An 18,116-nucleotide genomic window follows, 5' to 3' on the forward strand; every position below is an offset into this window, starting at 1 on the left:
GCGTTCGCGCTCGATAAATTTTTATGTTCGAGCAAAATGTCAACCCGTCTCTCTATCTCTGGGGTGTTTGGAGTGGGTGGGTGCGGAATGTCGTTGCGGGGTGAGAGCAAATGGTGAGCTTCAAACCGCAAGCGCATGTGTCGCTGTCTGGTGGTGATCGTTCTATGTATGGTAGTGTATGGTAGTGGAATAAATTCGTTGTTCTCTTTCTTTCTTTCTCTCCTTTTCTTCTTTTTCTTGAAGTACCTGGACCATCTTCCTTCGCCATAAAGTCACACAACTTGTCACCCAGCGCTACTCCCACGAGCATTCACTTTTCGTGACCGACCGCCAATGGTTCCATCTTCCTCTTTACTGTTTTCTTCCGCCTCCCCTTTTTCCATTGATCGATCGAAGGGCGTCGGGGGTTGCAGTTGCAGTTGAAAAGGAAAGTCTTCCTCCCTCTCGAAAGAGGAAGGAAAAGAGAAAGAAATAGAGAAAGAAAAAGCGAAGAAGCGTGAGAAAATGCCAACTTCCCCTTTCGTGAATTCAGGCGGAAAATGGAAGGAAATTTGTCGGCATTTTGAATGCATCGAGGGTTGGATCGAGGGGACTTCCTTCATTTCCCGACCCCAAAGCGAATCTCGTTTGCAGCCGCCATTGAGTGGATAATCATCATCGAGCAGTGGTCGCCAGTCGCTTCTGCTGCTACCAATAATTTCTCAATTGTTGACCATCTCCTCCTCCTCCTCCTCCTCGTCTTCCAATCGACACCAACAGACTGACCATTCAAAGATGCGCAGATTGGCATTAATTTCTTTTCGGGGATGAATCGTTTTAATGACGCTCATTTGAAAGAAAGATGAAAGATGCAAAATCGAGCGCGCCAGCATCGCCAGGCGAGCTGGAAATTATGGAAGAAACCAGGGCAGGGGAGGGAGAACCAGCGCCGGCCCGCCGTCCATAATTAATGACATCAAATGGTCGTGTTTCGGACACGAGACGGACGCCCCGATGCTCCTATCCATAACAAAAAACGTCAAAACCGCGACCGCGATGGAAGGAAACCCGTGTGAATTATTGATTTTTGGGCTCTTGGTTTCCCCCTTGTCTTTGTTTCGTTTCGTCCCTCGAATAATTCCACCCCCAAAAATTGTCTCTTCGCGGGCGCGCGCGCCCGAAACGCGTCATTAATTTCGTTTTCTCTGGTCTTAGCTTTCTTCTTTCGGATCGGATCTCGGATCCTTTTGTTTGGTGTAAAGTCGAAAAGTCGTCGCGCGTTTTGCTGGTTTGTAAATGGTTTCGCATTACGCGGTGCTGCGGCGACTAATAATCGCGCGCGGCTTTTGGATCCTCCGCTTTGCTTCTTCGCCACACAGCGAAGAAGGAGATGGAGAGGAGCATCTTCGTTCGATATTAGCGTAACCATGAATGAGGCTTTCGTCGTGCGAAAACCGTTCCATCAAAAACTGCTAATGCTCACCAGTTTCATAACCGTTTAAGCTTTGAATGATTGTCGCTTCAGCTGCTGCTGCGGCATCATTTTGTGAGCGCCAAACAATCCATTTTACACGCGCAAATGGCAAACGATCCGATATCATAGATTTGTTGCTTCAATCTCAATCTCACTCGCAATCCAATTGACGTATTGTTTGATTGTGATGCTCCGATTCCCGGGTATTAAGTAATTTGATTTCCATCTCCAATCTCCGTTTGATCTCCTCGATCGACGCGATGATAGATTGTAGAGCAAACACCAGCTCACCAGATTGAGCGATTCATTGCAATGATTGAATGATTGTGATCAGACATCACGACGATTGAGCGACCTGGTAATGGCGGCGCTTGCAGCATGCAAGGCATGCAATGGAACCTCTCAGTGGCCGATGCTTTCCAATAATAACCAATAAGTCCCTCCCCATCATAAGCCTCATTACCGTGGTCTCTACACAGCGAGCGAGTGTTATGGAGTATTGTTCCGCCGCTCGGCTTTCCGTCTCTTCATCATCTTCGCGGCATCGCGGAACACACACAGACCGACCGACCGCACGGACCTTGGGGGTCAAAATAATCGATTTAATTCACCCGCTTCGACCTGACATTGAGCTGGAAATTACACCTCTCTTGCACCTCTCTACCACCACGCGGCCCCGTGAGTCAAGAGACGCGTCTCGCGGTTTCGGGTGTTTCGAGCGTTCAAGCGAATTACCTGTTTTCGGAAGCCAAATCAACGGTGTCGATCACTCCGGGTTATTATGCGACGCGGCCTAATGTAATGCTAAAGCTGTCGATTAGCATTCGCCTCCCTTGCTTGCGCTGGTGACCTTGTCCTTGTGGCGCACCATGGAATTTGGAGCGATTTTTCGGCACAAACGGTAACGGCCACTCGGGGGTCTGTGGCAACATGACGCACACACACACGCATCAGGGTGAAGGGTCATCACATCGGCGGGTAGATGGGAAATTGTTGGTCGACCCGCAGGGGGTCATCTCCGCGAGTGGCACGACGTAACCTTCGCAACGATGATTGCGATGCTGTATGCGATGTGATGCGATGTGACCATACAAAATGATCTCTAATATGATCCTTTTGTGCGGAATTTGTGGGTCGAGCTTAATGACATGTTTTCCCTGGAAAGTGAGAGCCTTCTCGCTTCCGCTTTAGTAAATGGAAAACCGAACCGGGGACTGAGAAGGGAAGGAGAAGCAGCCAAACACAAAACTCATCCTCTTCATCTTCAGCTGCGGGCAATGACAATTGACTTTTGGTGCGGGCACTTCATTCGTTCGACCATTGTTCGACGGCATGATGATGATGCTACAATACTAACAAAACGGTTCGCGCTTCGAAAATCGCCCGTGATGGTGGTTGAGAGTAATTTCACTTTTTGTTCGCCCATCTTACGGGAAGATGGGCGCCGCAATGGAGAAAAATGGAGGCACACGACAAACGAATATTTATGGCCAACAACCGGCGTGGCCATCATCCCCGAGCATAACTTTCAATCCCAGCGCATAATTATATGATCATTGTTTTGGGTTTGGGGCTAGCTGGGCGGTCTCGCGATGCCTTTTCGGTCCCGGCCTGATCGGTACTGGCCCGTGATGAAACCTTTGCCCTCCTCCGGGCCGCTCATCATCTGGCATGTGTGCCGAACCGAACAGCACATTCCCATCCGATTATTATGACGATGAAATATGACGCCGAATCATATGACGCCATCATACGCGATAGGAGAAAGAAAGATCGACTTGGCGGCGGCGGCGGCGCTGGCGGCGACACCGGAGTGGCTGGGAATGGCGTGCCTGGAATCCAGGAAGCACACACACACACTCACCGGGGAATTAAGTAATAAAATCATCGTAACAAGATGCCGAAAAAGCGTCTAGTGCCAACCACGAGACGCTCCCAGGCTGCTGGCTGCTGCTGCTGCACTGGCTGTGAAACTGCAACCGAGAGCCATACCGAACCGAAGACAGTCAGGCCCATTGTCAGGTTTGGTGTTGTAGTTTGACTCCGGGGTGGTGAGCAGCGAGGGGTAACTATCAATTTGCACTGGGACTTGTGAGTGAGAGAGAAGAGCGGCCGCCGCTCGGTGCCGCACAGTCTTATTAACACCCAGGGGCAGCATCACCGCATAACACGATGATTATGATGATTGTTATGGTTAGTCAGTTGTGTAGAAAAGGGAATGAGAGAGAGAGAGAGTAAGAGACATATTCACTCGATCGGTTGTTAATGTGGCTTCCAGAGTCATGCTAAGGTTCACTAACTCGTTGCGCTGCTGGATGGCAATTATGTAATTTTTATCTCATTTTGCTACCGGATCCCCGGAGCGGCTTCGATTAACTAACTGTCGATGCTTCGGGTGGGGGGAGGAGACCGAAAGATTACAGACCGGCATCATCTGACAGTCGTGATCCCAAAGCAGGCACTGGAATGTAAGAACTCCCAAAGAACTGTGCCCCGCCGAGGAACATCTTGAGGGCTTCCTTGAGACTTTTTGCATCGTACTTTCAATTTCCATGCCCCAACAACCGAAGCAGAGGGCGGCCCTCCGATCGGGCGGTATCTATGACGCAATGCCATCTCTGCACGCGATGCGTCGCGGCCATTGTTTAAGCAGCACGGTGCTCACTGAAATGCGATGCACCGGCACCAGTGATGGCCCCCAAACCGTTGGGGCCGTTTTGGGCTGGGAACGTTCGTCGAAGTCGTTCATGCCAAGCCAACCATGCAGCCGACGGGGGGTTGTGTGAATCGAGCCTCTCGAGCGCCTCTTCGTTCCGTGGCGCGTTGGTGCGTGAAATTCTTGACCGATAGATCTACACCCGGGAGGGGGCGGTTGACTTAGAGACCCAGAAACGAACGGGTGACCTCATGCCGGTGGTACGTTACACCTGACAGGTCACTTTTGGTCTACTGGCCCGATCGCGGAAGCGTAACTGGGTTGGAGGTTTAGGGTGGTTGGATGATTTGGACTCAAACTGTCTTCAATTAAAGGTTCATTAAGACGGTCATAGGTATTTTTTTTAAGTGACATTTATGTTTGACATAAATAAGTGGTGAGACTTTCAGGAATACTGTTTAAAACTGTTGGATCAATGCGAGTAAAACTGACAAAGAGATAGATTTTTGAAGAATTTGCTACTTTGAAGCGGGTTTTCCAAAAACTGTTCGATCTGCTCTGCTCGACCAAGCTTTTTGAAATTATGAACAGTCTTTCGACATACCTGTTAAAGTTTTAGTACAAATGCCGATACTTTTTTTTTTTTATTAATGTCGCCAAACTCGGTGTAAAATAAAGTTCGTAAATACCTTTCCATATTCAAAATGCTACCAAAAATCTGAAAATTTAACAATATCTTATAGGAGATATCTGGAAAAACTTTTAATCCAGCCAAAGAGAATCGATTGCATTTCTCAGAAAATTCAGTAGCTTCGAAACTCAAAAGGGCTGCTGTCATTGAAGATATCCTCTTTGAAATTAATACTATGGCCGTGTTTTTTAGCAAAAATTTCTCAAATACAATTGAATGGTTTTGTCACAAAAAATCCTCAGAAATAAGCCCGTTTTTTGTTCAAATTTACTTTAATCCATAACCTACGTTACTAATTTTCTTCTTCTTTTTCTTTAGCTTCTTGTCTGCTTCCAGAAATTGTGACATATCAACCGCGTCATCATCAAAACAGCGAAGTGAACAAACATATCGTCGTCGGCGTCGCCAGGACGCCTAGACTAGAGCGTACGCAGCAAGCAATGCGTACTCGGATGATCATACGTTAGCAAAAGAGAAAAAAAAAACGTATCAAAAACAGAATATAAGACAAAGACACTCACACGCACAGTAGTTGTGTCTGCTAAACGAATCGCATCACAAAACCGCGTGTTCTTGGAAGGAATCATCCCATCGGTAACCTTCCGGTAACGGCCAACGGCCAAGGCACAGCAAACGCGATGGCACTCCTCGGTAGACGGAGATCCTCCTTCCTGAAGTTGGCCGCCCTGTGCGGTGTGGTGTGGTTTATGGCCGTATTCGTCCTCTACTCCGACGATGCGAGACGCTCGGCAGGCAGTGGACCGAGTGGTAGTGGTGCCGGTGTGGTCAGTGGTGGCGGTGCGGTCGAATACGAACCGGCGCGCCGGTTAGCGCTCGAGGGTATCCGGAATCGGTTCAACCAGTTTATGGACAATGCACGGCGTGATGCCGATCGACCCGATCCGGAGGCTGAGCAGCAGCAGCAGCAGCAGCAGCAGCAACTGGAACAGGTCGAGGATGTGGAGGTGAAGTTTGTGGATCGTAATCAGCTCGAGGATGGAGTAGCCGATCTGGACGAGCCACCGGTGGCGGTCAAAACGCACGCCAAACAAGCGACACCTTCACGGCCAGCTCGTCAACCGGACGATCAAGGTGGTGAGTATGAGCTCCCATTGGCTACAATATTTATTTATTTATTTATTTATTTTATTTATTTGTTTATTTCTTCCAGGCCTGGCCCTTCCCGGTGTAATTGCACCACCGAGTGAAGGTGGTCCCGGTGAGCTCGGTAAACCCGTCGTCCTACCGAAGGACCTTTCGCCGGAGGTCAAGAAGCTAGTCGATGAGGGCTGGGCAAAGAACGCCTTCAATCAGTACGTGGCGGACATGATCTCGATCCGGCGAACGCTACCGGATCCGCGTGATGCGTGGTGTAAGGAACCGGGCCGCTACCGGGAGGATCTACCGCCGACCTCCGTCATCATTTGCTTCCACAACGAAGCGTGGTCGGTGTTGCTGCGAACCGTACACTCGGTGCTCGATCGTTCGCCCGAACATCTGGTGAAGGAAGTGATTCTCGTCGATGATTTCTCCGATATGCGTAAGTCCAGCAAGACCAGCCAGTAATCCTTTACGAAACCCTTAATAACTTCAATCTCTTTCAACAAATTTACAGCGCACACACAGAAGCAGCTGGAGGAATACTTCCTGGCCTATCCAAGGGTGAAGATCGTCCGGGCGGCCAAGCGTGAGGGTTTGATCCGTGCCCGGTTACTCGGAGCCCGCCATGCAACCGCACCAGTGCTCACGTATCTCGATTCCCACTGCGAGTGTACTACCGGTAAGTAACGACCGCTGGAAGCGCCTGAAAGGCGGCAATTTGAATCGGTTATTACCCATTTTCGTTTTAGGTTGGTTGGAACCATTGCTGGACCGTATCGCGCGCAACTCGACGACCGTCGTCTGCCCCGTAATTGACGTGATCGATGACAACACGATGGAGTACCACTATCGCGATTCGGGTGGTGTTAATGTCGGTGGATTCGATTGGAACCTTCAGTTCAACTGGCACGCAGTACCGGAACGGGAGAAGCGAAAGCATAAGGTTAGAGCCGTGCTGCTGCTGCTGCCGTGAAGCTGAAATGTGATCTCCAAAAGCTAACCACCGGGTGGTACTGGTTGTGTTCCATTTTTTCCCCAGAGTGCCGCTGAACCGGTCTGGTCACCGACGATGGCCGGTGGTCTGTTTGCGATCGATCGAGTGTTCTTCGAGCGGCTCGGTACGTACGATTCAGGTTTCGACATCTGGGGTGGCGAGAATCTGGAGCTTTCGTTCAAGACGTGGATGTGCGGTGGTTCGCTGGAGATCATTCCATGCTCGCACGTTGGTCACATCTTCCGGAAACGGTCACCGTACAAGGTACGTGTTGGGATCATCCAATCGGTTTCGATTTGGTCTTTGCCTAATTATCGCATTTCTCTTTCTTTCTTCGACAGTGGCGAACGGGTGTGAACGTGATCAAACGGAATTCGGTCCGGTTGGCGGAGGTGTGGATGGATGAGTACGCCCAGTACTACTACCAGCGTATCGGCAACGATAAGGGTGACTTTGGGGATGTGAGCTCGCGCAAGAAGCTGCGCGAAGAGCTACACTGCAAACCGTTCCGGTGGTATCTGGACAACATCTATCCGGAGCTGTTCGTGCCCGGTGATGCCGTAGCGTCTGGCGAGGTAAGGTGTACGGGGGGGATTTGCGGGATCACGTGACAGCATAATGCATAGAAGCATAAATTGACAAACTACCTTTTTTGAAAATATCCTAAAATTAAAAAACGAAAAGGTAAGAAACATGGGCTACGGCAACCGAACGTGTCTGGATGCGCCGGCTGGCAAGCGGAACCTGCGGAAGGCGGTCGGCCTCTATCCGTGCCACAACCAGGGTGGCAATCAAGTAAATAGCCCCTTTTTTCCTCACTAGCTTCAAACTCTCCTAGCGCTTATCGCGCCTAAACGTAACAAACGAGCAGAGAGACACGGGCCAGCCAGATTACCAACCATCACCAGTAGCAGGAGCAGCAGCAGCCAGGAGCAGTAGGCGCTGATGCAGCGATTCCGATGAGTCGCGTTCCTCGCTTGCACCATCGTTGAACTCTTTCCTTTGTTTTCTCGATTTCAATAGCAATAGCTAAAGGGCGTACTAAACTGATCGTTGCAATTCCACTGATTTGATGTTCTGTTTTTTCTTCTTTCTCTTCTTTTTTCATTTTACCTACCTCATTATGCCCGTAAATATCCGTGTGCGTGTGCGTGTGTATGACTTTGCGTACGGCTCACGAATTCACGAACCTCACACCTGTTTGACCGACAACACGACACGATCTTACGCTGTTTCGCTCCTAAAATACACCTCTTCTTCACCACGACTACGACCACCACGATTACTACCGTTTGACCTCGCACAATGACCCCATCACCTTTCCCCACTCGTCCACTCTTCAAAATGACCGATGACCTACCGATCCGGTAACCTTCTTCGATCGCAAAAACCGAGCAGATCCGGAACCTGTGGTCTAACTTGTGTATTGATTCGACGGCAAAGCCCGAGGACATGCATTCACCGATCGGCCTCTGGCCCTGCCACGGGGCCGGCGGCAATCAGGTACTGTACACCAGGCTGGCCAGGCACCAGGGACTAGCGCCCGCAGCTAGCGCACCACCATCTTTCCCTTCCCTCTAGCACTGAGTGCACCACTTCATTTCCCTTAATCGTAGACCCCACCACCGCTCAGCATCTGACAAACCAGCTTCACCGTAAGGTCGAATGCACTTCGCTTAGGTCCAATTTGGGGGCAATGCAAGCGCATTTGGATCTGGATCCTTCTCTTCCATGGTGTAGCGGATGGTGGTGATTGATTAGATAAAATGACACACACAGACATGCACAGAACACAACATAGGATACTGGAACACACTACAAATGACACACTCAATACTTGCGCTACTCAATACTGCTTTTAGCTAATTTAACAAGACCGTAGAGACATGCGCGCCCTTGCGCAATGCCGTAATGGTGAAGAGGCTGAACACTAACTGATCTCATTTGCTTCGCTTCTTAGATTAAATTTATATCTCTTTAGATGCTTTATATTCTAGACTACAACGTAGACAACAAGCTAAAATCAGACTGGCGATAATGATAATGTTATCTAACTAATTGTGGTTCATCGAATAGCAAATGCCTAAAAAAAAGGCAGATACGACTGACGTAGGCTATTACTATCAGCTGCCTTACTTCTCCGTCCTATTAGCTAGTAGCTACTAGAGCTGAAAGTAGTTCACATGTCGTAGAATTCAACCAACATCACCACCAAATCACTCTTTCTCTTTGTTTCTCTTTTCGTTCACCGTCGAAGCCAATAAGGAGTTACAACTCCTGGCCGGCATGCATCATATTCGCGTCACGCATTCTAAACCGCAATCATTCACCCTAGAAGAGTGCTATAGTATAATGTTCACGTAGTTTTTGTATGCCTCACGAATATTCCCCAAATGAGACTGAGAGTTTCGAAACTTCGACTTGGACCGAACTACCAAACAGCAGTAGACTCGATCGATCACGACTGACCATGCGTCGACGCTGGACCTTTGTTGGACGAAAATTGTGACCGATTTTTTTGTGAAAATTCTTTCCAAAAGTTCCCATTTACCATTTAATTGATTTGTTTTTAGCAAACTCTTTACACGCAACGTAACGTAAGTCAGTTCTTTGGTTGAAAGCTTTAAATTCCTAGAACGCGTGTGAGCCTAAGCGATGGTAGTTGGAAGGTACACTACATGGTGATGATTGGTAAACTGTGCTCCCAACCCTACTACATATAATGCCCTACCTTCTTGCTCCCCCTCTGTAAATAGACTGTTCTTGCGCGCTGTAAGTTGCGTCTTCTTTCGCTTTTTGGGCAACAGATAAAGGAAGGAGATTGGAAAGTGCAAAAGGGAATCCTCGTATTTATAAGATATCCGAGCTCAATTATCGCGGTAGCAGTCCCTCTCTCTCTCTCTCTATGTTTCTGGTTTCTCTCGGGGAGAGAAAGAATCTCGGGGTTAACAGGGGTGACCAGTCAGAGACATTACCGGCGACATTGTTCTATAAGAGAATTTCATTTGTGGCGTCCTTCGATCGTTCGTTACACTGCCCATTAGCATGTGCATATACACACATACATTACACACATACCACTACATACAAGCAAATACAAATCAATCAATAACAACACTGGACGATTGATCGTGTCTCATGTGTCTCAGTTGATCATCGTTGCCCAGTTACGATAACACATCAAACACACACACACACATAGACACTCCTGCATGTGCTACACGACACAGAATGTGTCGAGAAGCCAACAAGCTTCAAAGCGATACCTGGTCGACGCTCTTCCTCTACCATTCTCCCTCTATATACATTGTATTTGCAGAGAGGATTAAACGCCGGAACGCCGGATCAACACATGTTCACCCGTGTACGTAACGGTGTCCCATCACATTAGCTACGGTTTACATATCTAGACACTCCTTTTACACCACCAACCAACCAGAAACAAACGACAGGCACACTGCGCTTGCATGGGATACAGTTACAGAGGGACAAAACAAAGGATCCGAATAAGGATCGCGTAGATCGTGTTCATGAAATACCATAAATGAGGAGCTAATCATATACTACGGGGAAAGCTTGAAGATGCCTTAAGCCAAAACAAACGAACACCATCCAAGGGGGGCGCCATTGAAATGAAATTCTCTGTTGCTTTTCCTTTTTTCTTCTTCTACTTCTTGTCTTCCTTCCAATAACATCGTTTGTTACGTTATTAGTGGTTTATCGACCGCTCCCTTTCCTGAAAAAAAAAACCCCATTTGAAGTGCATTTGCAGGAGCGAGAGTATTAACATATTTGTCTTTTTGTTTTCTTCAATTCCTCGTTCCTCCGCTCCCATCCAAACCGCCAACCAATAATTCCTTCTTCCATCGATCCCTCCCACTGCCCACCTTAACTGTCCGTAAACCCCCTAACCTTAACCGCACAGTACTGGATGCTGAGCAAAACGGGTGAAATCCGACGGGACGAAGCGTGTCTCGATTACGCCGGTGACGATGTCGTCCTGTATCCGTGCCATGGTTCCCGCGGGAACCAGTACTGGAACTACTCGGACGATACGCATCTGCTCCGGCACGGCTCGTCCGACCGCTGTCTCGCGATCAACGAGGCCAAGAACAAGCTGATAATGCAGGACTGCAATCCGCTGGTGGAGGCGCAACGGTGGTCCTTCCAGAACTACGATCCCAGCAAGCTGTGAAACCATCGACGTCGATGAGGGAAGCATCTGAGATCGGTTCACACCGACGACCGAGAGAGAGAGAACGATAAAGAGGGAGAGAGATCATCACCACCTTCCTTACATCACAAAGGAATCGATATCTAACACGATCTCTCCGGCAGTTCCTTCTAGACCGGATAGCAAAACAAAACAAAAAAAAACAAGGCAGGCGACGGGCAGTTACAGGGGCGAGGTGAAGCTAGCAAGGAATGAGAATTGATTTTTTATAATGTGATGTTTTATAAGTATGTTAACCGAAAGCAGCAAAGAAGGTTTAGTTCATGGTTCGAGGTTCGCCGGTCGAGAGAATGGAGAGGGAGGGGGGGGGGGGGTAATGCTGCCTTCGATGCTGCGCTCCCGTTTTTGCTCAACTTGCCAAAATTATCATGGAAAAGCGATCCAACGCGTTGGGGACTCGATAAAGCATAAGAGAGCGGCCAGCATAGCATCAGCGTATAGCGAAAAAGACTTGACGAAAGTTCAACTAGCGGACGACTGGAACGAAGCGCGGGCGGATCCGCATTCCCCCTGTTCTAGTTTTGTATATAGTTAAGACTGGTGAGGATCGGAGTAACAGTAATTATTGATGTGACGTTGCGCGTGTGGTGCGTAGTTTAAGACTCCGGCGACTGCGAGATCGCGAGGAAAAGCTAATCGCAATCTTTTATCCAGATTTAAGTTGAGATTGATTCCGATTGGCCGGTGTGTTTTTCCGTGTTGTTGGTAGCGTATGCTAAATGAAGCATAGCAGCGACAACATCGGTGGCGACATGCCCGGCACAGAGAGAGAGAGAGGTTTTGATTAATTTAATACAGAGAGCCTATTGTTTATTTGTTTGTTTCTATTGATTGATTGAATGAGCTGATGGAGTAGAGAAATTATTGCGATTGTGTAATTGTATTATGATTATTGACTGCCATAAAATGACGCGAAATGAGTCCCCCCTTTCCGGCCAGCAATCCGGGAGCCCGAGCCCGAGTGCAGGGAATAGCGAAACGATATCAGAAGCAAAACAAATCATACAATCCGTAAAACCGCGAGAAACACAACGATATGCAGTAACAAGCAAAACACACACACACACACGCACACACTGATACACCTGGCGAGACTCGAAGATACCGTAGATTTCATTATTCGGCTCAAGGGCGGCTTCCAGGCTCCTCCAAGCCAGAGCCCAAGTCAGAGACAATCGAATCGACACCGATGAGAACCAATCACTCGTTACTTTCTTGGCAGAATCAACCCATATCCATGCTCCTGCTATAGGCGGGCAACAGCCCGGGTTTGTGAAGGTCACTGTTGAAGTTTTGTTTGTTATCAATAAGTGCGAGAAGGCAAGCGGATTCCGTTTGGAAGCTAACGAAAACATATCAAATCTAAAGGACAGCGAACTACGCCGACATCTACGGCTTACAGCCATAAGCAAACGAATCCAATAACCTTCCAGCACACAGGCACACGGACAGCAGTCACTGAGTCATATCACCAAGTTTTGCTTCCTGTTTCGTGGGGACACTTTAGTAACTTTACGTTCAATCGACTCTACACATATATCCAAGAGAAAAACCACCAAGCTGTAATGGCTGAAACGACATATCCTTTTACATTCCGAGCGTCGAGCGAGCGTTGAAACGCTGTTACTACTCCTAGAAACTATTTCTTCCACGTATATCATCAACCAAGCTAGTGTTTGGAGATCGAGACTTGTTGAGAGAGGTTTTTTTTCTTCTTTGTTTTAGTATTTCAAACTATATGACTTTTGTTGTTTGAAACTATCCTAGATCGAAGCACTCGAACTCTTGTGTCTTCTGTATTACTTACTGTGTTCTGCCTTTTGATAAGATTGAGTGAGTCAGCGAAGGGCAAGCGTATGTTAGCAAAGCAAAAGCAAAAAAAACAACAACTATACTATAAACTATATAGGACTCAGATGATAGAAAGATGAAAGTGGTGCACATTCGGTGCCCTTTTGCCCCCTGTTCTATTTTGTACCTTCCACAACCACACGCCCTTCTGACCAAGGAGAACCGATGAAACCATGCATCACATCAGCAATCCAGCATCACAAAACACATAATCGAACGGAGGATTGCGCGCCATTCCTCTTGATGTGCCTTCTAAATAGCATTCGAGCGTCAGACTACGCGGACCGCACGGAACAAGCGACGAACCTTTTTAAACCAAACCGAGACAAGACAAGACAGAGTGGAGGAGAGAAAGAAAGTGAGGCGGCGTTGGTGGCAAAAGCAATGTTAAATGGTTTCCTGAGCATAGCTGCACACTCCTTCAACTGTAGGATGCCGGAGGGCGTTGAAATCATTGTTCATGGTGCAAGGAGTCCGTGGTACGAAAAAGAAAAACAACGCTCACATATTCAAATCAATGTTAGGTTTTGCTCACCCATGCTTAACGCTATCAAGGCACCCATCTCACAAGGGTTCGCCGCCGACGGTTGCGTGAGTTGGTGGCTCCTGGCAGTTGTACTTTAACGGGAAACACGAGACGTAAACTATCCTAAATGCGTGTAAAACATATAAATTCTAGGCTCGCTTTCCGACAAGGAAACAAAAAAGGAAGGCGCGCAGAACTGCAATGTGTACATAATGATATCACTTAACGCGTTGTAATAGGGGAAGTAGGCGGCAGAAAATCTAAGATATGGCAGATAAACAAACACACACACACACACACAAGCAAACATAATCTGCTTATCAGAGAGAAGATGCGTACACAATTAAAACATATCTTTTATCGGGAGGCGATTGGTGGAATATAAACGCAAAACAATGAATAACACTTTAAGAAAGACAAACCATACTCCTCCTTGTGCGAAGCGTCCGTTCCGCGGCTTTTTTTATATACTGCTGGGCGAAACACGAAGGAGCTCCACGTTTTTTTTATATTTTAAACAATTCAAATCATTCCACTGTATTACGAAAAGGGAAGATGGGGAACGAGCAGGCAAGGAGCATCCATTTTGTACAGTTGTTTAGTTACGGAACGAATGGAAACCAATTGCAATATTAGACGAGGGCCCCGTCGTCGTCATACAATCGTGCAAAAGCCAAACTGTAAGGCACAAAACTAAAGTAACTTGCTACAAGAACAACAATAACAACAACGGCAACAGTGAACCGAGGGAAGATAGAAACAGCAACAAATAAAGCAAAATAAGTAAATAACCGGTTGTTTTTATTATTAGCAAATGACAATGAGAAAACCGCCAAACGTTATGCGCAACAATCAATAAAATTAATTTGCATTTTCTAAATTGTTATTATAAATAGATCGTACCACGATAATAGAAACATCTTTTCACGATTTATTTCGCTGCTTTTTTTTTAAATACTCTTTTTCAGTTACTATAAAATCGCTCTTTTCAATTTAGCCTCCGAGTCCGAATGTATACCAGCTGCTATTTCCCTAACAACCACACTCGCAGTTCTTCGCCTACTTTTACCATAAATACACCAACACATTCTTTCCGCTGTTTATCAACGCTCTTCTGTGGGAAGTGTCAATCGGAGCAAGCTACGGCGCATGCGCAGCGAATGTTACATATACCATGCGTCTCCATTTGGTGCTCCATTTCGACGACAGAACTCCGTTCATTTGTCTGTAGAACAGTTGAAATTGTTGTAATTGTAGGGCATTTTGGCTTCGTAGCACTATTTTGTGTTTCTTGCAGTCCTTTAGTGCTTTGTGTTAACAGAGCAATAAAGAGAACTTCAACTTTAAGATAAATAGCTGCTCCAGTTGAAACTTACGAAGGGAGTTCCAGCCTTATCTGATGAGTCGTAGTTTATTAGTCCATAAGGAGATTATATATACAACATTCAGTGACACATATCTAATGTTTGGATACGAAAAAAAAAAACAATTTTTCCCCCCGGATGTAAGCTGGAAAAATACAAAACATAAAATTCAGTTTGACATTTCCATTGAACCATAAAAAAGCAACAACTTGTAAACTGTACACAAAGCATAATTATCTCCGTTTGGTACGCTCTCACTCTCTCTCACCTTCTCTTTGCTATGCTCTCTCACAATCAGCAATGATGGTTATGTCGATGGTGAGCCACACGCAAAGCTCCATTCCTTAGGCTGCTCTCGAGTGAATCGGACGTAAAAACATCTCGCATCAAGGTTCCAGCCAGTCCACTGAGTGCTTGTGTGTGTGAGTGTGAAAGCTAGGAAGAAAAAGTTTTTCCCGTGGAAAATTTTGCTTCGAAAACGGTTTCTAGCAAGGCTGTTAGTACGTGCTCGGTGCATCGGAGCGATACTAAGTAAACGTTTTAGAAATAGAACCAAAAACTATGCCAGCCTCCTGGCAGTGTGACCATACGGTAGGCTCCGAAGGAGTTGCCAGCTGCTACACGACCCTGCCACAACTGTTCGCTTGAGCTGGCCAAACCATTGAAAGTGGCTTGAAAAAAATCCGTGAAACGTATCGTGGAGTGATTTTCAATAACCCCGTGTCCGGATAAAAGCAGCTGGATACAAAAGGTCCAACAGGCAGTGAGGCAGGCGAACAGGCAGGTGAACAGTGAGGAGGAGCAACAGCTTCCTAGTGTCTTCTTCCTTGTCATAGGACCACTCGTAGGAGCTGCAGCAACAGCAGCAGCAGCAAACTGGTGATCAAACAGTGTGAGTATAAGGAGTAGGTCATAGTAGTTCACTTCTTGCCGCTCCTCTCTTATCCGATCTGTTGGTGTTGGTGTGACGACATCCTGTAACGACGAGTTTTCCTTCGTTTTTCTCATCTTTTTTCCATCCACGTGCCCTCCATCAATCTCTCTCCGTTTTTCCTTCTCTCTCTCTCTTTTCACATCCTCTTTCTCTCTCTCTCTCTCTCTCTCTCTCTCTCTCTCCATCCGTATCCATGGGAAAGCAGCGAGTGACCAACCAGCCAGCCAGCTAACCAGCCCACAAGCCCCCAATAGTCTCCACCTGCTCGTTACCTTCATCACTACCGCCTTGTTCCCTCTGCACCTGTAGAAGCACACCCACATTAACACACACACACATCAAACGAGCCCTACGCGTGAACCAACCCCGTCCGGTCCACCACCACCACCACCACCAACACTTTCCTGCGGAACCCGTACGATAGAAAGCTCGACAAGATTGCAACAGGTTCGTATCGCTATCGTTGTCTTGGTGTTCTCGTTGTTGTCATCGTGCCGTGCTCGTGGCGTCCTGGCGTGACGTCCCCGTGGCGCTTGGCGCTCTTGCCACCTTCCACACCCCCTTCCCACGCAATCCTTGAAACGAACCCCTCTCCTAATGCGAACGCTCCCGTGCGTTAATGCGGAAAACATTAGCAAAACTCAATTGAATGCCAATCTAATATGCAGGACACTCGCATGACGTGTCCTGGGGTTCGGGAAGGTGTGGTACATTGAGGGTTTGGAAAAAGGGGTCCTACCAGGCGTCCGAACGTCAATCACAGTGGGGGCTACGCTTCTGGCGTAATTGCGAAATCGATCAACCGAACCGACCAAGAATGGGGTTGTGGTTGTCGAGACAGTCGAGGCAGAGACTCCGTGTTACCGGACCTTTAGACACAATTAGCAGCATAGCAACGGTGGGGAAGAGCGAGGAGAAGTGAGCCTGTCTTGGACAGTGATCGCTCCAGGATGCGGTGGAGCGAGCAATATGTTACATTAAATTGAATCCCCTGTTGAATTCCTGCCGATGGCAGCAACGAGTGGGATTCGTTGGGTGACGTGTGTGTGAGCTAGTGTTGGTGAGAACGTCAACAGGTAGTTGTTGCCCTTCACCACGAGTACGCCATTTCATCACGTTGTGACGTTATTCCTATATATAACCGAGTCAATGAAATAGGAAAATGGAAATGAATCGAACGTTTGCGAATGGATTCGCAATGTAGCGGATGATAATTGAATTTCCAAAGAAAATCATTTAAATTTGACAGGCGAGATGAAAGGCGTTAAAACAAGGAAGGCATGGCAATCAAGGAGTAGCTATTTAAAGCTCGTCATCTAGTAGTCATGGGAGCTGTTAAGTTGCTTTTTTTTTTGTACTTTCAAGTCAGTTCGTTGTAAATCGGGATTGTTTCAAACGTTCTATCTGGTGCTGAGTGGAAAACTGTTGTAGGAACTAATCGTAATCAACTAATCAAGTAAGATTAGTTGTAGGAACTAATCTAATCGTTGTAGGAACTAATCGTAATGTAGTGTGTATTTACTAATGCCAACATCTTTCTTTTTCATCCTACTCACCAACACACAAACACACTCACCGCGAGCAGCAATTGAAATCACAGCTATGCCTGAAGTGTTGCCACTTTCTGGCATGGCTGACGCCGAGCCGGACCTCTCGACGTTCGAGAACAAGTCCGGCCTGGCGGAGGACATGAAGTTCCTCGCCTCGATGCCGGAGCTGTGCGACGTCACGTTTCTGGTGGGCGAAACGCGCGAACCCGTCTGCGCCGTCAAGGCGGTGCTGGCGGCCCGTTCGCGCGTCTTCCAGAAGATGCTCTACCAGGCACCGTCGCCCCAGCGCAAGAAGGAACCACCGCCGCGCGAGAACAAGCTCCGTCTGTTCCTGAAGCGCTCGTCCGAACCGTTGTTGAATCTGCAGAATGCCGCCCAGCAGGTAAGCGAGTCCAATGCACCACCGAACCTTTTGCTCGAACATCTCTTTAGTTCGCTTGAGTTGAGCGGTTTGCCGCCAATGCCAAGAATCGGTTGTAAATAAGCAGTTGCCCTGTTTTCGATTTCGTTCCCTTCGTTTGTCTCCTTTTGAGCTTTACTTTGAGCTCCAATTCCCGGTTTGACATTTGTTCGTCTCTGCGTATCCATTACCCTTGAACGTCGCTTTATCATTTGTTTGATTGTTTTTGTTTGTTTTTGTAAATAATGTTCAAAGCGCCCTAAAACGCTTTCAAGCGATGTAAGCAAAAACCATTAGCTGCTATTTACGTAGAACAAAAAAAAAGTACCAAATTACCAATACCAATTTGTCTACTCTTTTGT

The 18,116-nt window shown here is 47.4% G+C and overlaps 2 protein-coding genes across 16 annotated transcripts in view; both read left to right on the top strand.

Moving 5' to 3' along the window:
- Positions 1–14,311, top strand: part of LOC125956078 (putative polypeptide N-acetylgalactosaminyltransferase 9) — a 64,127-nt gene extending 49,816 nt beyond the window's left edge. For 9 of the 12 annotated variants that reach the window (XM_049687595.1, XM_049687599.1, XM_049687603.1 and 6 more), the window contains 8 exons: positions 5,137–5,895; positions 5,972–6,340; positions 6,416–6,580; positions 6,651–6,844; positions 6,941–7,159; positions 7,237–7,470; positions 7,580–7,690; positions 10,821–14,311. In XM_049687595.1, the coding sequence (XP_049543552.1) occupies positions 5,439–5,895; positions 5,972–6,340; positions 6,416–6,580; positions 6,651–6,844; positions 6,941–7,159; positions 7,237–7,470; positions 7,580–7,690; positions 10,821–11,090 (2,019 nt within the window). In that variant the 5' untranslated portion in view covers positions 5,137–5,438 and the 3' untranslated portion in view covers positions 11,091–14,311. Of the gene's footprint in view, positions 1–5,118; positions 5,896–5,971; positions 6,341–6,415; positions 6,581–6,650; positions 6,845–6,940; positions 7,160–7,236; positions 7,471–7,579; positions 7,691–8,293; positions 8,399–10,820 lie in introns of all 12 variants that reach the window. The other 3 variants (XM_049687602.1, XM_049687601.1, XM_049687605.1) reach the window with 2 other exon arrangements.
- Positions 14,312–15,010: 699 nt separating this feature from the next.
- The window catches only part of LOC125956114 (serine-enriched protein), a 10,764-nt gene continuing 7,658 nt past the window's right edge, over positions 15,011–18,116 (top strand). For 3 of the 4 annotated variants that reach the window (XM_049687678.1, XM_049687675.1, XM_049687677.1), the window contains exons 1-3: positions 15,011–15,762; positions 16,010–16,251; positions 17,390–17,736. In XM_049687678.1, coding sequence (XP_049543635.1) covers positions 17,407–17,736 — 330 coding nt within the window. In that variant the 5' untranslated portion in view covers positions 15,011–15,762; positions 16,010–16,251; positions 17,390–17,406. Of the gene's footprint in view, positions 15,763–15,782; positions 16,252–17,389; positions 17,737–18,116 lie in introns of those variants that run through there. The other variant, XM_049687676.1, reaches the window with a different exon arrangement.

Source organism: Anopheles darlingi, chromosome 3, assembly GCF_943734745.1.
Source record: "Anopheles darlingi chromosome 3, idAnoDarlMG_H_01, whole genome shotgun sequence".
NCBI classification, from domain to species: domain Eukaryota; kingdom Metazoa; phylum Arthropoda; class Insecta; order Diptera; family Culicidae; genus Anopheles; species Anopheles darlingi.